The sequence below is a fragment of the Acartia tonsa genome, chromosome 8 (assembly GCF_053477335.1).
Source record: "Acartia tonsa isolate MP-2025a chromosome 8, ASM5347733v1, whole genome shotgun sequence".
NCBI classification, from domain to species: domain Eukaryota; kingdom Metazoa; phylum Arthropoda; class Copepoda; order Calanoida; family Acartiidae; genus Acartia; species Acartia tonsa.
The window spans coordinates 47237520-47253264 of record NC_137267.1 but is presented as its reverse complement, the minus strand read 5'-3'; the positions used below and the strand labels follow the sequence as shown (position 1 = coordinate 47253264).

General features: G+C 32.6%; 1 protein-coding gene across 1 annotated transcript; it reads right to left on the bottom strand.

Annotated features, from left to right (window-relative positions):
• Nucleotides 1-818: 818 nt before the first annotated feature.
• Nucleotides 819-15391, bottom strand: LOC145327140 (U-scoloptoxin(01)-Er1a-like). The gene is made up of 4 exons (XM_080170702.1): nt 15133-15391; nt 9031-9101; nt 8011-8080; nt 819-2305 (listed from the first exon to the last, which is right to left on the bottom strand). The coding sequence occupies exons 1-4, from the start codon at nt 15296-15298 to the stop codon at nt 2199-2201; spliced, it is 414 nt and encodes a 137-aa protein (XP_080026828.1). The 5' UTR covers nt 15299-15391; the 3' UTR covers nt 819-2198.
• Between the last annotated feature and the right edge of the window lie 354 nt (nt 15392-15745).

Sequence of the window (15745 nt, the reverse complement as noted above, 5' to 3'; positions counted from 1 at the left end):
TTGGACTTTACATAATTTTATCTTGTACTAAAAAACTATTTAGATTATACAATCTTATAAAATTCAGGATTTGTTTTAATATGGTAACCTACTGGGAATCTAGGTAAACTATGACATATGTATTTATAATGGTAGACTTCAGAGATAAGATAAGGCTAATGAATTAATGTACATCCCCAATAATGATACACAAAATTACCCCTTTCGTCGATTAATATTAATGTTTGGAATCTTTAAACATTCAACTCAATGAACCAAGATTCAATAAAAGTCCCCAGAGTTGTTGAGATAACGAAAAGGAAAACAGTATTAAAAAACTTTTGGGGACTAGCCCAAAGTCCCCTCCCTCCATGTGGGAATACCTACTACTTTTTAGTATATTTTATATCTTTATAACTTTTATGTATATTGTATATCCTTATATTAAAGTAACAGGATGTCTATCTGTAGGTTTACCTAACTAATGGACCGACTTGGTTCTCCTTTACAGTGAAGCCTTTTAAAGATACTGGGAAGGTTTATAATTATTTTTGAGGGAGGATACCACCACTCTCTAAATGAAATTACCTCTAGAAAAATTTGCCACGAAAAAAAATGTATGAAAGTTTTTTTGACCAATTTGGTTCTCCTTTTCAGTGAAGCCTTTTATAGGTCCCGTAAAGGTTTATGACTATTTTTGGGGGAGCTCCACTACTATGTAAAAAATACCCCAAACCAACTCCCTCCCCCCCCCCCCTTCTTCCATAAAGTGCCCCTAGAGGCACTAAGGGCGCAACATATTTGACATTAAACATTATTATAATAAAAAAAACTATTGATTCTGTTTTAACAATTTTATTATTGCAGCATATAATGATGATTTAACATATTAAATAAACAAAAACAGATAAATGAACATTATTAATATTGATATTAAAATGTTCAATTTATACATACACAACTAATCTATAAGGAGAAAAATACAAATTATACAATAGGAAAAACAAATAATCACAGCGATAACTAATGCCTTGAATATGAGGGTTGGGCCGGATATCTGGATTGGTCGGATTCCGGATATTGAAACTATCCTGCTTATTTCTTATGCCGGATATCAAGTTATTCGGCCGGATATCCGGTAATTTTACGGATATCCGGCGTTGACCAGATATCCGGCCGGATACGGTATATCCGGCAATATAAATCAGCGGGATATCCGGTATCCAGCCAATAAAGTATCCGGCCCAACCCTACCTTGAATATTTTTGTAAAGATAGCTTACAAACGTATAAAAAATATGATACAAATGTTCCTTCTGTAAAAATATGACTAGTTTACAAAAATGCCCAAAATAAACTATTTCTTTATCTAGTAGAAGATCATTATTTTTTGTTCTAAATCTAATAAATAAAATAACTATATAAAGGTTACCATCTTAACTACATGACCCCTTTGAACCTTTCAAAAAGATTAGGATCATGTGCATCTAATATGTTAACCTTTTATAGTTTAAAACTACAAACTAATTAGAATTGTGTGGTAATAAATATGTAAGTAAGCATGTTTGTTTAAACCTGGGATCTAAAGGGATAAGACAATGGCTGATAAATTGATGTACATCTCTAATGATGATACACAAAATTTTTCCTTTTAAGGATTGCAATTAGTGGTTGAAACTCAACTTAATGAACCAACACATCAAAATTCAATAAAAGTCCCCAAAGTTGTTAAGCCTTAAAACTTTGGGGACTATGTTCCCTCTCTCCCTGGTTTGAAAACAATGCATACACAGAAAGAAGCTCTGGAAAATTGAAGGAATGTTCAGGACATGGTCAATAATAATATCATGGACAGGAATTTTATTAAATTCTCAGCTTTAGGAAATTAATAGGATATTGCATAAAAGGCATAAAAAAAGGAATGAAAAAGCATAAAACTGTTAAATAACTTTAAAATGGCGGGAGAAGGATTGACTTTTAAAACGCGGGAAGAGGCTAGGCTTCTAAAAATGGCGCGAAAAGAGTCTAGACTTCTAAAAATGGCGCGAAAAGGTGACTAGACTTGAAAAATGGCGCGAAATATTGCTGAGAGAAATACATGGATTGATATTCACAGGTATATTCATGAGAAAAGGAGCTTGGAAATGGCAGGGGGTGTATTAGGAGATGATAAAGGGGGTGGTCGTGGGAAGGCAGGCGTGCTCAGGATTCCAGACTCATCTACTTGTTGCTCTCTGGGATGACACCGAACTCGGTGATGCCGTAGAGGGACTCTGACTCCTCGCAGGGGAAGGCATACTCCCTGTGGTTGCAGATCAGGTTTTGCTATAAAAATTGCTCAGTTGGAACTTTGTGTTTCTCAATAATTTATTTTTTTAAGTCTGTTTTTTAATGGTAAAATGAGTTTTTTTTGTATACTATGATTATCCTTTTCATTTATTTTTTTGAAATAATGATTCCTGGGAAAACAAAGTAGAATATTATAATCTAGGCATATCTACAATCAAATCCTAAAAATGAAAGTATGTTTTTTACTGTATACTTATTTTGCAACAAATTTATGTACAATTTTGTTTAGACTTGTTTAGACAAAAAATGTCCTGCTTATTATTAAGTTATGACACTCTATTAAGAGTTATTAAATTGAACCAGCAGAGCTATCATCAAACAAAATTTTTTAGTTTATCTTTTTTAAAGCCAAAAAAGCATGTTAAAAGTTGTCAAAACAAGGGAAGAAAGTGTTAGATTAGTTAAAAATACAGATTTTAATTTTGGAATTAGTTTTATTCTTGCATAAATATGTTTTTATGAAATTTTGAATATGCATATACATTTTTTGACAAGACTTTATACACTACTAAAACTCATTTAGGGAAAGGTAAACGTTCAAAAGAGAGGTTTACATTTAAGTATTGTTTTTCCAGGACGGCTTCGAAACCTACTAATATCCGCTGGATTAGAACCGGTTCTTAGCCATACTAAAAAATAATGTATAAATTGGTATTACGGACAATTTTCCACGAATATTAAAATAAAAGTCATAAAATTAATACCACTTTTGTCAGTCCTGTTATTTGGGGCTTACAAAGCTGGTTTTATCTTATATACCTTTTTTTTGTTTTAATATCCGCGGAAAGCTGTCTATAATACGATGCAATGAATAACTATTCTCATCCCTACAACCTTGAAATTTACTAGACATAGCCAGGGATCTATAGGGATAAGACAATGGCCGATAAATTTACGTTCATCCCCAATGATAGTTTATAAAATCATCCCTTCAGTAGATTACAATTAGTGGTTAAACCGTTAGGACATTCAACTTCATGAACCAACCTATCAAAATTCAAAAAAATCCCCAAAGTTGTTGAGTCAACGTATAAGAAAATTTTATCATAAAACTTTGGGGACAAGAGTAAAAAAAAACAGCCCAATATCCCCTCCCTCCCTGGCAAATATTGCTTGTAGCTAGAAACATAACAAGCAAGGAAGTGTAAATAATTAATATTCATAAACAATTCTTATAGAATATGTAAAAGTTATATTTTTTTGTTTCCTTTTACATGTTTAAAGACTTTTTTATGGCTTTTTACAAAAAGATATGTTTCAAAGATCTTAGACGCCTTAATAACTGGCTAAAAATGCTGAAAACCAATTTTCATAAAAAAACATATAACACTTACATAGACTTCCAAGGTTGGTGTTGAGGTTTTTTTTAACTCCCCTCAAACGTTAAAACCCCTCATTTTACCCCCCTCAATATAAAAAAGCTTGGACGTCCCTGGGTGTTCTAAAAATCTTGCATATTTTTTACAGTGAAGCGAAGTACTCTGGTCCTCAATACAATGACCTTAGAGGCTAGGGACTTATAATAAAGTAACAGGATGTCTCTCTTACTGTTTGTTTGTTTTACCGAAGGATCTCGCTAACCGCTAAACCGATGTGGTTCTCTTTTACACGGTAGCTTCTCATAAGTCCTGGAAAGGTTTATAATAATTTTGGGGATGGTACCACCCTCCAAAGAGAAATCTTACATAGAAAAAATTACCCCCTAAACAATATTCTTTTGAATTCGATAATCCAATTTTTTATTTCAGATTTGAATTTTTTTCTAAAATAAAATATTGAGTTATTGAAATCAACTACACCCTCCTCAAGTGCCCCTAGAGGCTTCTACCTGCGTAGCCGCTATTAGTGGTAAATAATAAATAGTATTGGTGTTCTTTTGCAAAATTGAATCAACACCAAAAAAAAACTTAGCTTCCTAGTTTACTGATTATCTATTGAAAAATAGAAATATGCAAATAGAATTTAAATAGATCCTTCTAACATCTCAAAGTTAGTCATATTTGAATTAAAGGGCAGGAGGGAGGGGACATTGGGCTGTTTTTTTACACAAGTCCCCACAGATTTATAATAATGTTTTCTTTGTCGTTGGATTAACAACTTTAGGACATTCATTGGGGATGGGCATAAATTTATCGGCCATTGTCTTATCCCTTTAGATCCTTGCAAAGTCATATTTAAATTAAAGAGCTTGTGGTTTTTTTAGGGGATATTGTTCAAGTCATCAATAAGTTTATCCCATTGAACTGGTTGAGTCCTTCTTTTTGGGAAAATTTAGGAAGGTAGGGTACAATGGGCTATTTATTACTCTAGTCCCCAAAGTTCAATAATAAAGGGAGAAGTAGGTTTCGGGTAAAATCCGTAAAGGTTATTTGTTATAAGTTAAAAACAGTAGGAGAACGCTAAAATTTATGTTAACTTTTTTTCTTAATTTGTCTGTAGTTCTTTTCAATAAGAAATACACATATTTAGTGAATATTATCGTTCTACTACTATTTTTAAGCCTTAAAACACACACCTTTACGAATTTTACCCGAAACCTACCTCTCCCTTTTATAATTTTGATTGGTTGATTTCTTAAGTTAAGTGTCCAAACGTTTCAACCACTAAGTGTGATCAACAGAAGGGTTAATTTTATATATTATCATTGGAGATATACTTCCATTTGTCGGCCATTGTCTTATCCCTTTAGATCCATGTGTTAAAAAACTAAAACATATTTAATTTGGTATGAAATTAATCTTTCCCTTTAAATCTTATTTATGTACTATGGTTAAACAAAGGTGATGGGGGTTAAATACCTTACATCATATTGTTTTTATAAATAGATATAGGATATACGTGGATATATTAACAGGGAAAAATGTTTAGTCAAATTAGGTTGCTAATATGTATCTCACTTATTAGCCAGATCGTTCATCCAAAGGATGGGATGGGGTAAAGGGGGTGGATGAACATATCGTTTTTTTTAGCCAACTGGGGACATCACTGTATCAGAGTAAATGGAAATCTGGTGCAACATCCATTTAAAATTAAATACCTTACATCATATTGTTTTTACATTCTCATGTTCGTGTAGGTTATAATGCTTTCATTGGCCAATACATTTAACAATTAACCATAGTGCTTCGCTCAGGCATCTAAAGGGATAAGACAATGGCTGATAAATTTATGTACATCCCCAATGCTCATAAACAAAATTATTATTTTGTAGATAACAATTAGTGTTTAAAACGTTTAGATGCTCAACTTAATAAACCAACGAATCAAAATTCAATAAATGTCACCAAAAATTTTAAGGCAACGAATAAGAAACGTTATCATAAAACTTTTGGAACTAGCGTAATTAACACCCCATAAAAAAGTAAGTTGAGTGAATGTGTGTTTGAATGTCCAGTAAGATTAAAACTTATTTAAAAAATGATTTACTGAAGTTTTTTTGATGCATATATTTATTTATGTGTTTGTATGTCCATGTATATAGATATGCTTCGCTTATAATATTGGTCCCTGTTGCCCTAGGAATCTATGTTTGAAAAAGCCGATGTATAGAATAATTATATCATACAAAAATTAGTCGTCAAAAAGTTAAAAATCAGCATGTTTTAAATGGACGTACGCACTTGTGACGATTAGAGAGTTGCTACGATTCCTAAATCGTACCTAACTGGTATAGAAATCATCATGCAGAGATTGAAATTGATAGGACATTATAAGATAAGCCTGTACGTGTGTGTTTGTGTATGTATGTGTATGTGTGTGTGTGTGTGTGTATGTTTAGATGTGAATGTAAAATAAGCCAGGGATTTAAAGGGATAATACAATGGCTGATAATTGATCAATATCCCCAATGTTAATACATAAAACTGCCCCTTCTTTAGAATGCAATAATGTGAAACGTTTGGACATTCAACTTAATGAACCAACCAATCATAATTAATTAAGACCCAAAAGTGTTTAAGCCAATGAATATGAAAATGTCATTATAAAACTTATTTGGGTACTAATGTAATAAACAGCCAAATATCCCCTCCCTCCCTGAAAATAAGCCGTACTTGGCATTTCAGATTATTATCCTTTTCAGAGGAATAGAAAAAAGAGATTGTATGATTATAAAAACTCAAGAAGAAAAAAGGTTTGGAGGATTTTTAACGCTGATAAGAACTGAGTTAAGAACATTTTTGTTAAATAAGTTACACAGCCTAAAACCTGCTTTTAACAAATAGTAATAGATTTAGCGGTTAACGAATATATCCTTATTTAAAAGTAACAGGATGTTTGTGTGTCGATATGTAGCGAATGATCTCGCTAAACACTGAACCGATATGGTTCTTCTGTACAATGTAGCTTCTCATAGGTTTTGGGAAGGTTCATTACTATTTTAGTAAAGGGTACACACCGTCCCAATAAAAAACCGACCTCAGAAGAAAAAAACCACTAAATAAATTTGATTTAGGGGGAGGGGGGGGCTAAAATAGGATAGAGTGAAATAGCTACAACAGTAAGATTGAAAAGGTGTAAGGAAGTTTATATATATTTTTATGCACGCATTTTAGTGGACAGTGAACATGTTTTCTGAAAATCCAACAGTAGAATAGATTAGACCAATAAATTGATGTATATCCCAATACAGATATACACAATTGTCCTATTAGATGGATTAGAACCAGTTCTCAGCCATTCTACAAAATCAGGCATATTATCGTATTACAAATAATTTTCCACGAATATTAAAATAAAAATCATAAGAGTATTACAAGTCTTTTTAGCCCGGACTCTTGAATCTTTAAGGCTAACAAAACTTGTGTTAATCTTAAAAATTTTCATTTTAATATCCGCGGAAAGCTGTCTATAATACTATTATTTATCCCTATCCCTGTTTAAAATCTAATCTTGTTAAAGGTGTTCCTTGAATCTTATAATCTAGGGTCAAAACAAGGGATGCATGAATACGACAATCAAAGAAAAAATATGTGTCAAAATAATATTTTTTCTCGTATTCATTCGAATCCGGTGGATAGGAACCGGTTCTCATCCATACGAAAAAAACTATGTCTAGCATCGAATTATATCCAGCTTTCTACGTATATAAAAGTACAATCATAAGATTAAAACCAGTTTTTTTAGCCAGTGCCTTCGGCACCTCGGGGCTAAAAAACTGGTTTTAATCTTATAATTGTACATTCTATATCCGCGGAAAGCTGTTTATAATACGATGCAAGAAATAACTTTTACCCAATACTTAAAAACAGGTCATAACCAGGTCCTACCACAATAAAAATTGGCAAATTTAGGGCAACACAAAAACTTCCAATATCCCATCCACGGAACCCTGAGCATAAGACTGAAAAGGATTGCAAAGTATAAGATTATACGCTCTTCATTGAAACACTTTGAATAATATTTCGAAACCGATTAAATTGCGAATAAAAAGTCCCAAATTCCTGGTCAAAGACAGTGCCGTTCCCACAAACAAAGCTCCATTTGGAGGGTGGTGGTAACCTCCCCCAAAATAGTTATAAACCTTTCCAGTATCAATAAGAAGCTTTTATGCAAAAGAGAACCATATCGGTTCAGCGGTTAGCGATATCCTTCGGTACTAACAAACAGACAAACATCCTGTTACTTTATTGTATGGATATTAATGCCTAAAAATATATATTTGAAAAAAAAGTTCCAAATTCCTGGTCAAAGACAGTGCCGTTCCCACAAACAAAGCTCCATTTGGCGTACTCGATCACGTTACCCTCATTGTCCTGCGGTCATACACCATCCAATCATTTGTATAAAAAGCAAAGTTGCATTTTAAGGGGAGATGCTAGGGCAAAAAAATGAAGCAACTAATATTGCCTAATAAAAAATTATGTCATAAAATACAAATGACCAATGATAGGCCATTATACATTTTACCATTGGTCAATTACAATGTATACTGGCCTATCATTGGTCAAATGTATTGTATGACATCATTTTGTATTAAGCACTATAAGCTGCTTCCTAAAAAGTATACAGTTGATTTGGTTCACTCTTTTAGAGAAGCTTTATTAAGGTCCTGGATTTTTTTTAACTTTGATCTTGTGATGTTTTTTTAGCAATTTATCTGCCCTCTCTCTCCCCCATCGAAATTGAGCTTAAATCAATTTGAATTAGGATTCCTATATCCTTAATTTATGCGTTGATTTGTCATAATCAAACGATTAATTTATGTATTTTTAATAATTGATTATCAACAAATATGAAAAATTTATTTCCTCAATTTTTTTGTAGCGGAGATACTTTGTAATTTCAATTGTCCGTCCGCCTGTATGTGATCTTAACGTTAAAGGTGGATTTTTTGGGGGGAAGATTCCCATCTACGTAGGGATCTAAAGAGTAAGACAATGGCTGATAAATTGATTAACATCCCCAATAATTATACACAACGTTTTCCCTCCTGTAGATTACACTCAACTTAATAAACCAACCAATCATAATTTAATAAAAGTCCTGAAAGTTGTAAAGCCAACAAATACTAAAAAGTAGATATAAAAATTTAGGGACTAGTGTAATTAACAGCCCAATGTCCCCAACTTAAATTACATCTACTTTTAAACTTGCTTTGTCTATCTGTATATTCTTGTAATGTTTTTAAATTATTCGCTACCTATGAATGATGTCATCCTTGTTATTAATTAATCAATTATAACCAAATGAATGGATGGAATGCCTCGACGGGAAGACAGATGTGGAAGATTTCACAGTTGTTGGCGACATCAGCATAATATCCATAATCTCGCCCTGCACCATCACAAATTCAGTTAAATCATGACACAAGGATCAGGCGCTAACATTTCCGTAGCAGTTTTTATCAGGGGTCTAAAGGGATAAGACAATGGCCGATAAATTGATGTCATGAACATCCCCAATGATGGTACGCAAAATTACCCCTTCTGTAGATTAAAATGTCCTTACAGGGATCTAAAAGGAATAAGACAATGGCAGATAAATATATGTACATCACCAATGATTATACACACAATTATCCCTTCTGTAGTTTAAAATTAGTGGTTGGACACTTAACTTGATGAACCAACCAATCAAAATTCACTAAAGTGGGGACTAGTGTAATAAACAGCTCAATGCCCAAATCCCTTCTTGAGTTTTTATCGGTGGGGGTTAGGGACGTCCAAGCTTTTTTTTTATTATTTGGGGTGTTAAATGAGAGGATTCAAAGGTTTGAGTTAGTTTGAAAAAGTCAAAAGAAACCAAAACTATTACCTTTATGAACAATCTATTAGGCAAAGGTTTTCTTTAGATTTTATGCAATATTTTAAATGTAAATAATATCTACAACGACATTATAAACGCCTTATACTTTTGTACAGAACAAATGCTAATGGATGTTAAATATACGTGTATATTATGACAGGGGAAAGATTGTCGTGAAGTTGGGTAACTAATATGGTACTTATTTCTTGATCAGTTCGTTTATCCAGTAGAAAGGAAGGGGATATGGTAAAGGAGGTGGATTGGAGGTATCATTATTTTAGCTCTCCACGAGTTTCCTTTTATTAGAAAACATAAAAATCCATTGCTCGATTACATAATAAAGGCAAATGAAATAATTATTTTTTGATTAAAAAAATAATTATAAATGCTTGACAATTGTTATGCTTGGCAAAATATTGAGAAATATTTTTGGCAACAATATAAAATCTTGGAAAAATCAAAATATGAACTAGAAGTAAATTCTACCCAAATAGATTTATTATTATTTAGATCTTGTACTAGATTATCATGTACTCTAATAATAAAGTAAAACTTTTAGCTGGCTAGAATAAAGAGCCCCCCATAGGAAGCTCATTAATAATTTATACTTTTAGGGAAGAAAATCGATTGGTCATTCCTTAAATCTTTTAATCTATTTGATTTTAGAACATTTTACACTCTATTCTAATGTCTCTATTGCATATACATATTTGCTTTCTTGAATTCCCATGTAATTATATAAATCTTAGAGCGAGACTTATCTACAAGTCTACCACGTTTGTATGTTATTTCATTATTTGACACTCTTCTTTACTGGCTTTCTTCTGTTTTTATTTTTGAAAGTATTAGCTTAAAGAAATGAGCAATATAAAATATTTTTTATCTATAAGTGAAAAAAAAGTTTAATAATTCATTTTCCTAAATTATTCGCTACTATTCAAAGGGTCATCCTTGTTAGAATATTAAGGATATAAATGTAAAAAATATCTTTAAAAAATTGAATATAATGATACATTCTTTGTTAGATAATGAATAAAATTGATAAAATTGCCCGGTAAACAAAAAATTCTACAGCCAACCTTTTAAAAGAATTTAAAGTCATTTAAACAAACAATTTGATACTAATTTGATATTTCTTCCTGTCCCTCTTTCAAATAGGGATGCTACACTGCATTAAGGGTTTGCCTGTACGTTTAAAGGTCTGCCAGGTATAATGGCCATTTAGATTGTTGTATGTTGTTGTGCTACTGATGGGTAGAAATGGATATATAATATATGTGGATATATTGTCGGCAATTTAGTTTGCTATCATGGACCTAACTTATTGGTCAGTTTATCCAGTAGGACAAAAGGTGAGGGTAAAGGGTTGGATAACGGGTAACGTTATTTAAGCCAACTGCAAGCATCATTTTATCAGAGTACAGGAAAATCTGGTGCAACATCCAAGTAGTAACATATTGATTAAGGAATGACCTATCGAATTATTTGCCTAATAACAGTATTCTTTAAAAATTAATTTGCTATGAATATAAAAATGCAGAAAAATAAACGTGAGCTACACTAAATTAGAAAAAAATATTAGAATGGAAAAAAAACAAGGATGGCATCTTTCTTAACAACGACGCCAATTTGAAGGACATTGTATTGCAATAATATATTATTATAGCTAATCCTGCGGGCAATCCAATATGACCTAACCTAAGCCTAAGTAATAAACAAACAAACAAAAACTTGCCCCCCCCCCCCGCCCTTGTCATCACACTCATTTCAATGTTGCTTTAATTGCTTTATTTTCCTTTAATAATAGATAGATATGCACCAGAAAAGTGATAAATTAATTAAATTGATAAATTGTCCAACAAATAATTATTATAAAAGTTTTGCTTCAAAAAAGTGAGAATGCGCAATAATAATTGAAGGCGTATTTTTCAAGTTCCAGGGGGATGTGCCACTCAAAGAAAAAATATTCTACCCCCAGTTTTGATATATTCAGTCAGTTTTTTTAAATATCTCTCTGTAGACTAAAATTGTAGCAATTTATATAAAAAGGATACTTTTTACTACCGGAAAACTCTGGAACCTAGTAATAGTGTCTAACTTTTTATCTTTGTGACGTAACAAAAATTCATCTCTTTTTTAGGGGTTTCCTTTCCCACCTCCCCTCTCATCCTTCGATTTTTGTTAAGTCACAAAGATAAAAAGTAAGACACTATTACTAGGTTCAAACTTTGTGGCAAAATAGTTTTTCTCTTGAGGTGCCCTATTCCCAGAATAATGATGAATGCTTCAGAACTGGATATAGAATATACGTGGATATTATGACAGTGTAAAAATGGCGTCAATTTAGGTTGCTAATACGGACACAATTTATTGGTCAGGTCGTTCATCCAGTAGGAGGAGGGGTATGGGTAAAGTGGGCGTAAGAGGGAATCGTTATTTTAGCCAGATAAGAGTTTAACTTTACTAGAGAACATGAAAATCTGGTGTAACATCCATGTAATAATATATCCATTAGTTGAGATCCATGAAAGGAAATCCGCGCGTTCTCACTTTCTCATTCTGCATGCGCAGTTTCCACAAATTATATTGCAAATTATTTTCCTTTATTTGGCTATTTGGACCCCCCTTAGTAATGGACTCCTCTTGCTAAAATTAAGTTAAAAAATAAAAGTATATATTCAAAATAAATTCCAAAATCAAAATTATATCTTGAATAATCCATTCTTGACATTCCATTTCTAATATTTAAACCTTCAGGGAAAAAACTACTTCAATTTAATTCTAATTTAAAATAAGTTAAGGGGTTCAAAGCTGACGAACGGAATTGTTTTAATTTTTGGTTGGTTGCCTTCGAAACCAGGGATCTAAAGGGACAAGACAATGTACATTCCCAATGATGATACGGAAAAGTACTCCAACTGTAGATTACAATTAGTGGTTGAAACGTTTCGATACCCAACTTAACCAATTTGATCTCAATAAAGTCCCCAAAGCTCTAAAGCCACTAAACAGGAAAACATTAATATAAAACTTTGGGGACAAGTGTAATAAACAGCCCAATGTCCCCTCCCTCCCTGCTTGAAAAAAAACTCGCAAATTAGCATTGTCAAATTAGCAACAATTTTTAATGTCCTATTTTTAAATTGCATAAAAAAATTAAATTTCCTTTTGAAATTTGTGTGAAAAAAGACTCATTCATGAAGTAATTTAACGTACTATTCAACTGTTCAACAATCATTTAATTGTTCAATAATATACTATAAAAAGAACTGAATTATAAATTTAAGTCTTGGGATGGTATTAAGCTATTTTCTGCCATTCCGTTTTGAATACTGATTCTGTTGTATAATAATAGGTTTTCCAGTATGGCGTCAAACCGATAAATATCCACTCCATTAAAACCGGTTCTCAGCCATACTGAAACGTCATGTATAGCATCGTAATACAGAAACTTTCCACGATTTTTAAATTAAAATAATAAGATTAATACCAGTTTTGTTAAACGGGCCTTCGGCCCGTCTGGGCAAACAAAAATAGTTTTAATCTTATAATTGTAAATTATATATCCGCGGAAAGTTGTATAAAAAAAACGATGCGATAAATAACTATGCATGTATTACTTTGAAACCAAATTAACGTCCGCTTCTAAAAAAGCATGTATAACATCGAATTACGGATAATATTCCACAAATACTAATAAAAAAATCTTAAAATTTCGACGGAAAGCCTTACAAACAAAGTGAATGAATGAACAGCTACGTTTTTTCAACTATGAATAAAGTTGTAAAGTTGATATCTACGATGACACTCCCCAAATAATAAAATAATCTTGGAGCGCAGCTACTCTACAACTAAGGTATGTCCGACCGTAGCCTCGTTTTGTTAGCTTAGATTTTAAAAGATTTTCAATATTATTTCCAGTATGGCTGCGAAACCCAATAATATCCGCTGAATAAGAACCGGTACTGAGCCATACTGAAAAATCATGTATCGCATCGTATTATATCCATAAAAAATATACGCTCATAAGAAGTTATTATCATATTCATCTGAATTTGGTAATAAAGATTCCTAGGACAACAGGGTCCAATCTTATAATTGTACATTTATTATATCCGCGGAAAGTTGTTTATGATACGATGCGATAAATGACTATTCTTTAAAAGTGGGTTCCAAGCCTTTAGGGGCATCAGAAATTTGGAAAGAAAATAGACAAAACCCTGCCCCGGAAAGAAAAATAACCTTACTACTTTAAATCATAGACCAAAAATAGTGTAAAACCATCCCAAGACTAAAATTTTGAAAATAAAATAGCCTACAGCTATCACAGGACCTAACAACAGAAGCCTACTTAAAATAGAGAACCCAATTGATTGAGTAGTTATTGAGATTTTAAGCTTCAGACAAAAAAAACCTTACTACTTTATATCATTGGATATGGACAAACTTATTCTTGTTATATGTGTATGTGTATATTTTGATAATTTTGCTAACTAATGTCGAGATTGGTGACTACAGATAAGGGTTTATATGGTCGGGGACCGTTATACCTTTTTCAAAAGCGAAGCTTTTCTATAATTAGGTTCGTTCCGGCTGTTCGTCTTTTAGTTAATTTAGGCATGTCAGAATTGTCCCCTCAATATCAAACTTTGGATGATGATTCCTACAATAGTTAGGTACGATTTAGAAAGCGTATCAACTCTATAATCATTACAAATATGTCCGTACGTCCATTTCAAACAACTTGTAGTATGATATAATTATCCTATTCAGTTGATTTTTGTAATAATGATTCCTTAAGACAACAAGGTACAATATTATAAGCTAGGCATCTTTATAAGAAAATGCTAAATATGACAGTATTTCCTTTTACTGTATTCTATTTATGCAAAAAAAATTATGTACAATTTTGTTTAAATTTACAAATCAATGTTCTGCTTATTAAGGGCTGACACTCTATAAGGGTTATTGTTCGTTCGACCTTCCTTATGATTAAGAGGTTCGCTTTTATGGATGTCGTCATCTTTGTTACAATTGTATTTTATTTACTTTTTAAGCCACTTTTTTACAACATAGCGGTTGCGCCCATACCATCTAGAAACTTTTATTTAAAGGGAAACAAAAAGGCCTAATCTCATCCAAAGGATAAAACTTATAAACAAAATAGCATAAATCCACCATAAGGCTTAAATTTGAAAAAAATAGATAGCCTAAAACCATCCCAGGTCTATACGAAGCTTCACACCAAATATATGTGAGAAAAATATAAAAATAGTTAAAAGCCAGCTAAAAGCCTTATGACCGCCATAGATGTTTTGTAGGTAATTATGCTTCAAAATAATCGAAATGTTGACAAGATGTTTCAGCCTTTTATCTTCAATATCAACCAAGAAAATCTCACATATACTCCATTGCGTTACGTGCTAACGAACGGACGGACAGACATAGGGAATTATAGAGTAGCTTCGCTACTAAAAAGTGTTCAAATATTCTAAAGATGAGTAAAAATAATTAAAAATCACTTATTCATAGTGTCATATTGATTTAACAAAATTTATGCCTTCGCATGAGAAGCTCTCGTCATAGGGGGCGGAGAGGATATCATCAGAGCCGCCGGGCAGCCCGTTACCAACATCATCCTCATAGTCTTGCCCGTTAATCACTACGGCGGAAAGGGCCGCCACGGCGGCAAACACTAACATAAGCTGGGTCTTGCTGAAAGCCATTTTTGTGTGTTTTGATGTGTGTGTGTGTGATAAGTTACGTGACGTGTTGACCAAATGACCACTTGTTGACCACTGTAGGGGTTATGGTTCCCGTGTACACTTTTTATATCCACTTCAAAATTTACTACACAACCTCAAAGCTCTTCTTCATAACTACCCACGTCCCTTTCAACACCTTCCCTTCTGGGGAGTTGTGTATATGTGAATGCCCTAAAAAGGGAAGGGAAGAAGATTCGGAATAAAAAAGGAGTGGGGGTATAAGGGATGGGTTTTTGGTATAAGTATGGCATTTCCCGTGTAAAAAAGTTGTCGAAAAATATCGCGAAATTAAATGTTTAGTACATTTTAAAGAATAAAGAAAAATATTTTTGTTAAAATACCTTTTAAAGACGCCCAGAGATGGGGGGTAACAGGTGATTAACCCCCTAAAACTTTTAAACACCCTTC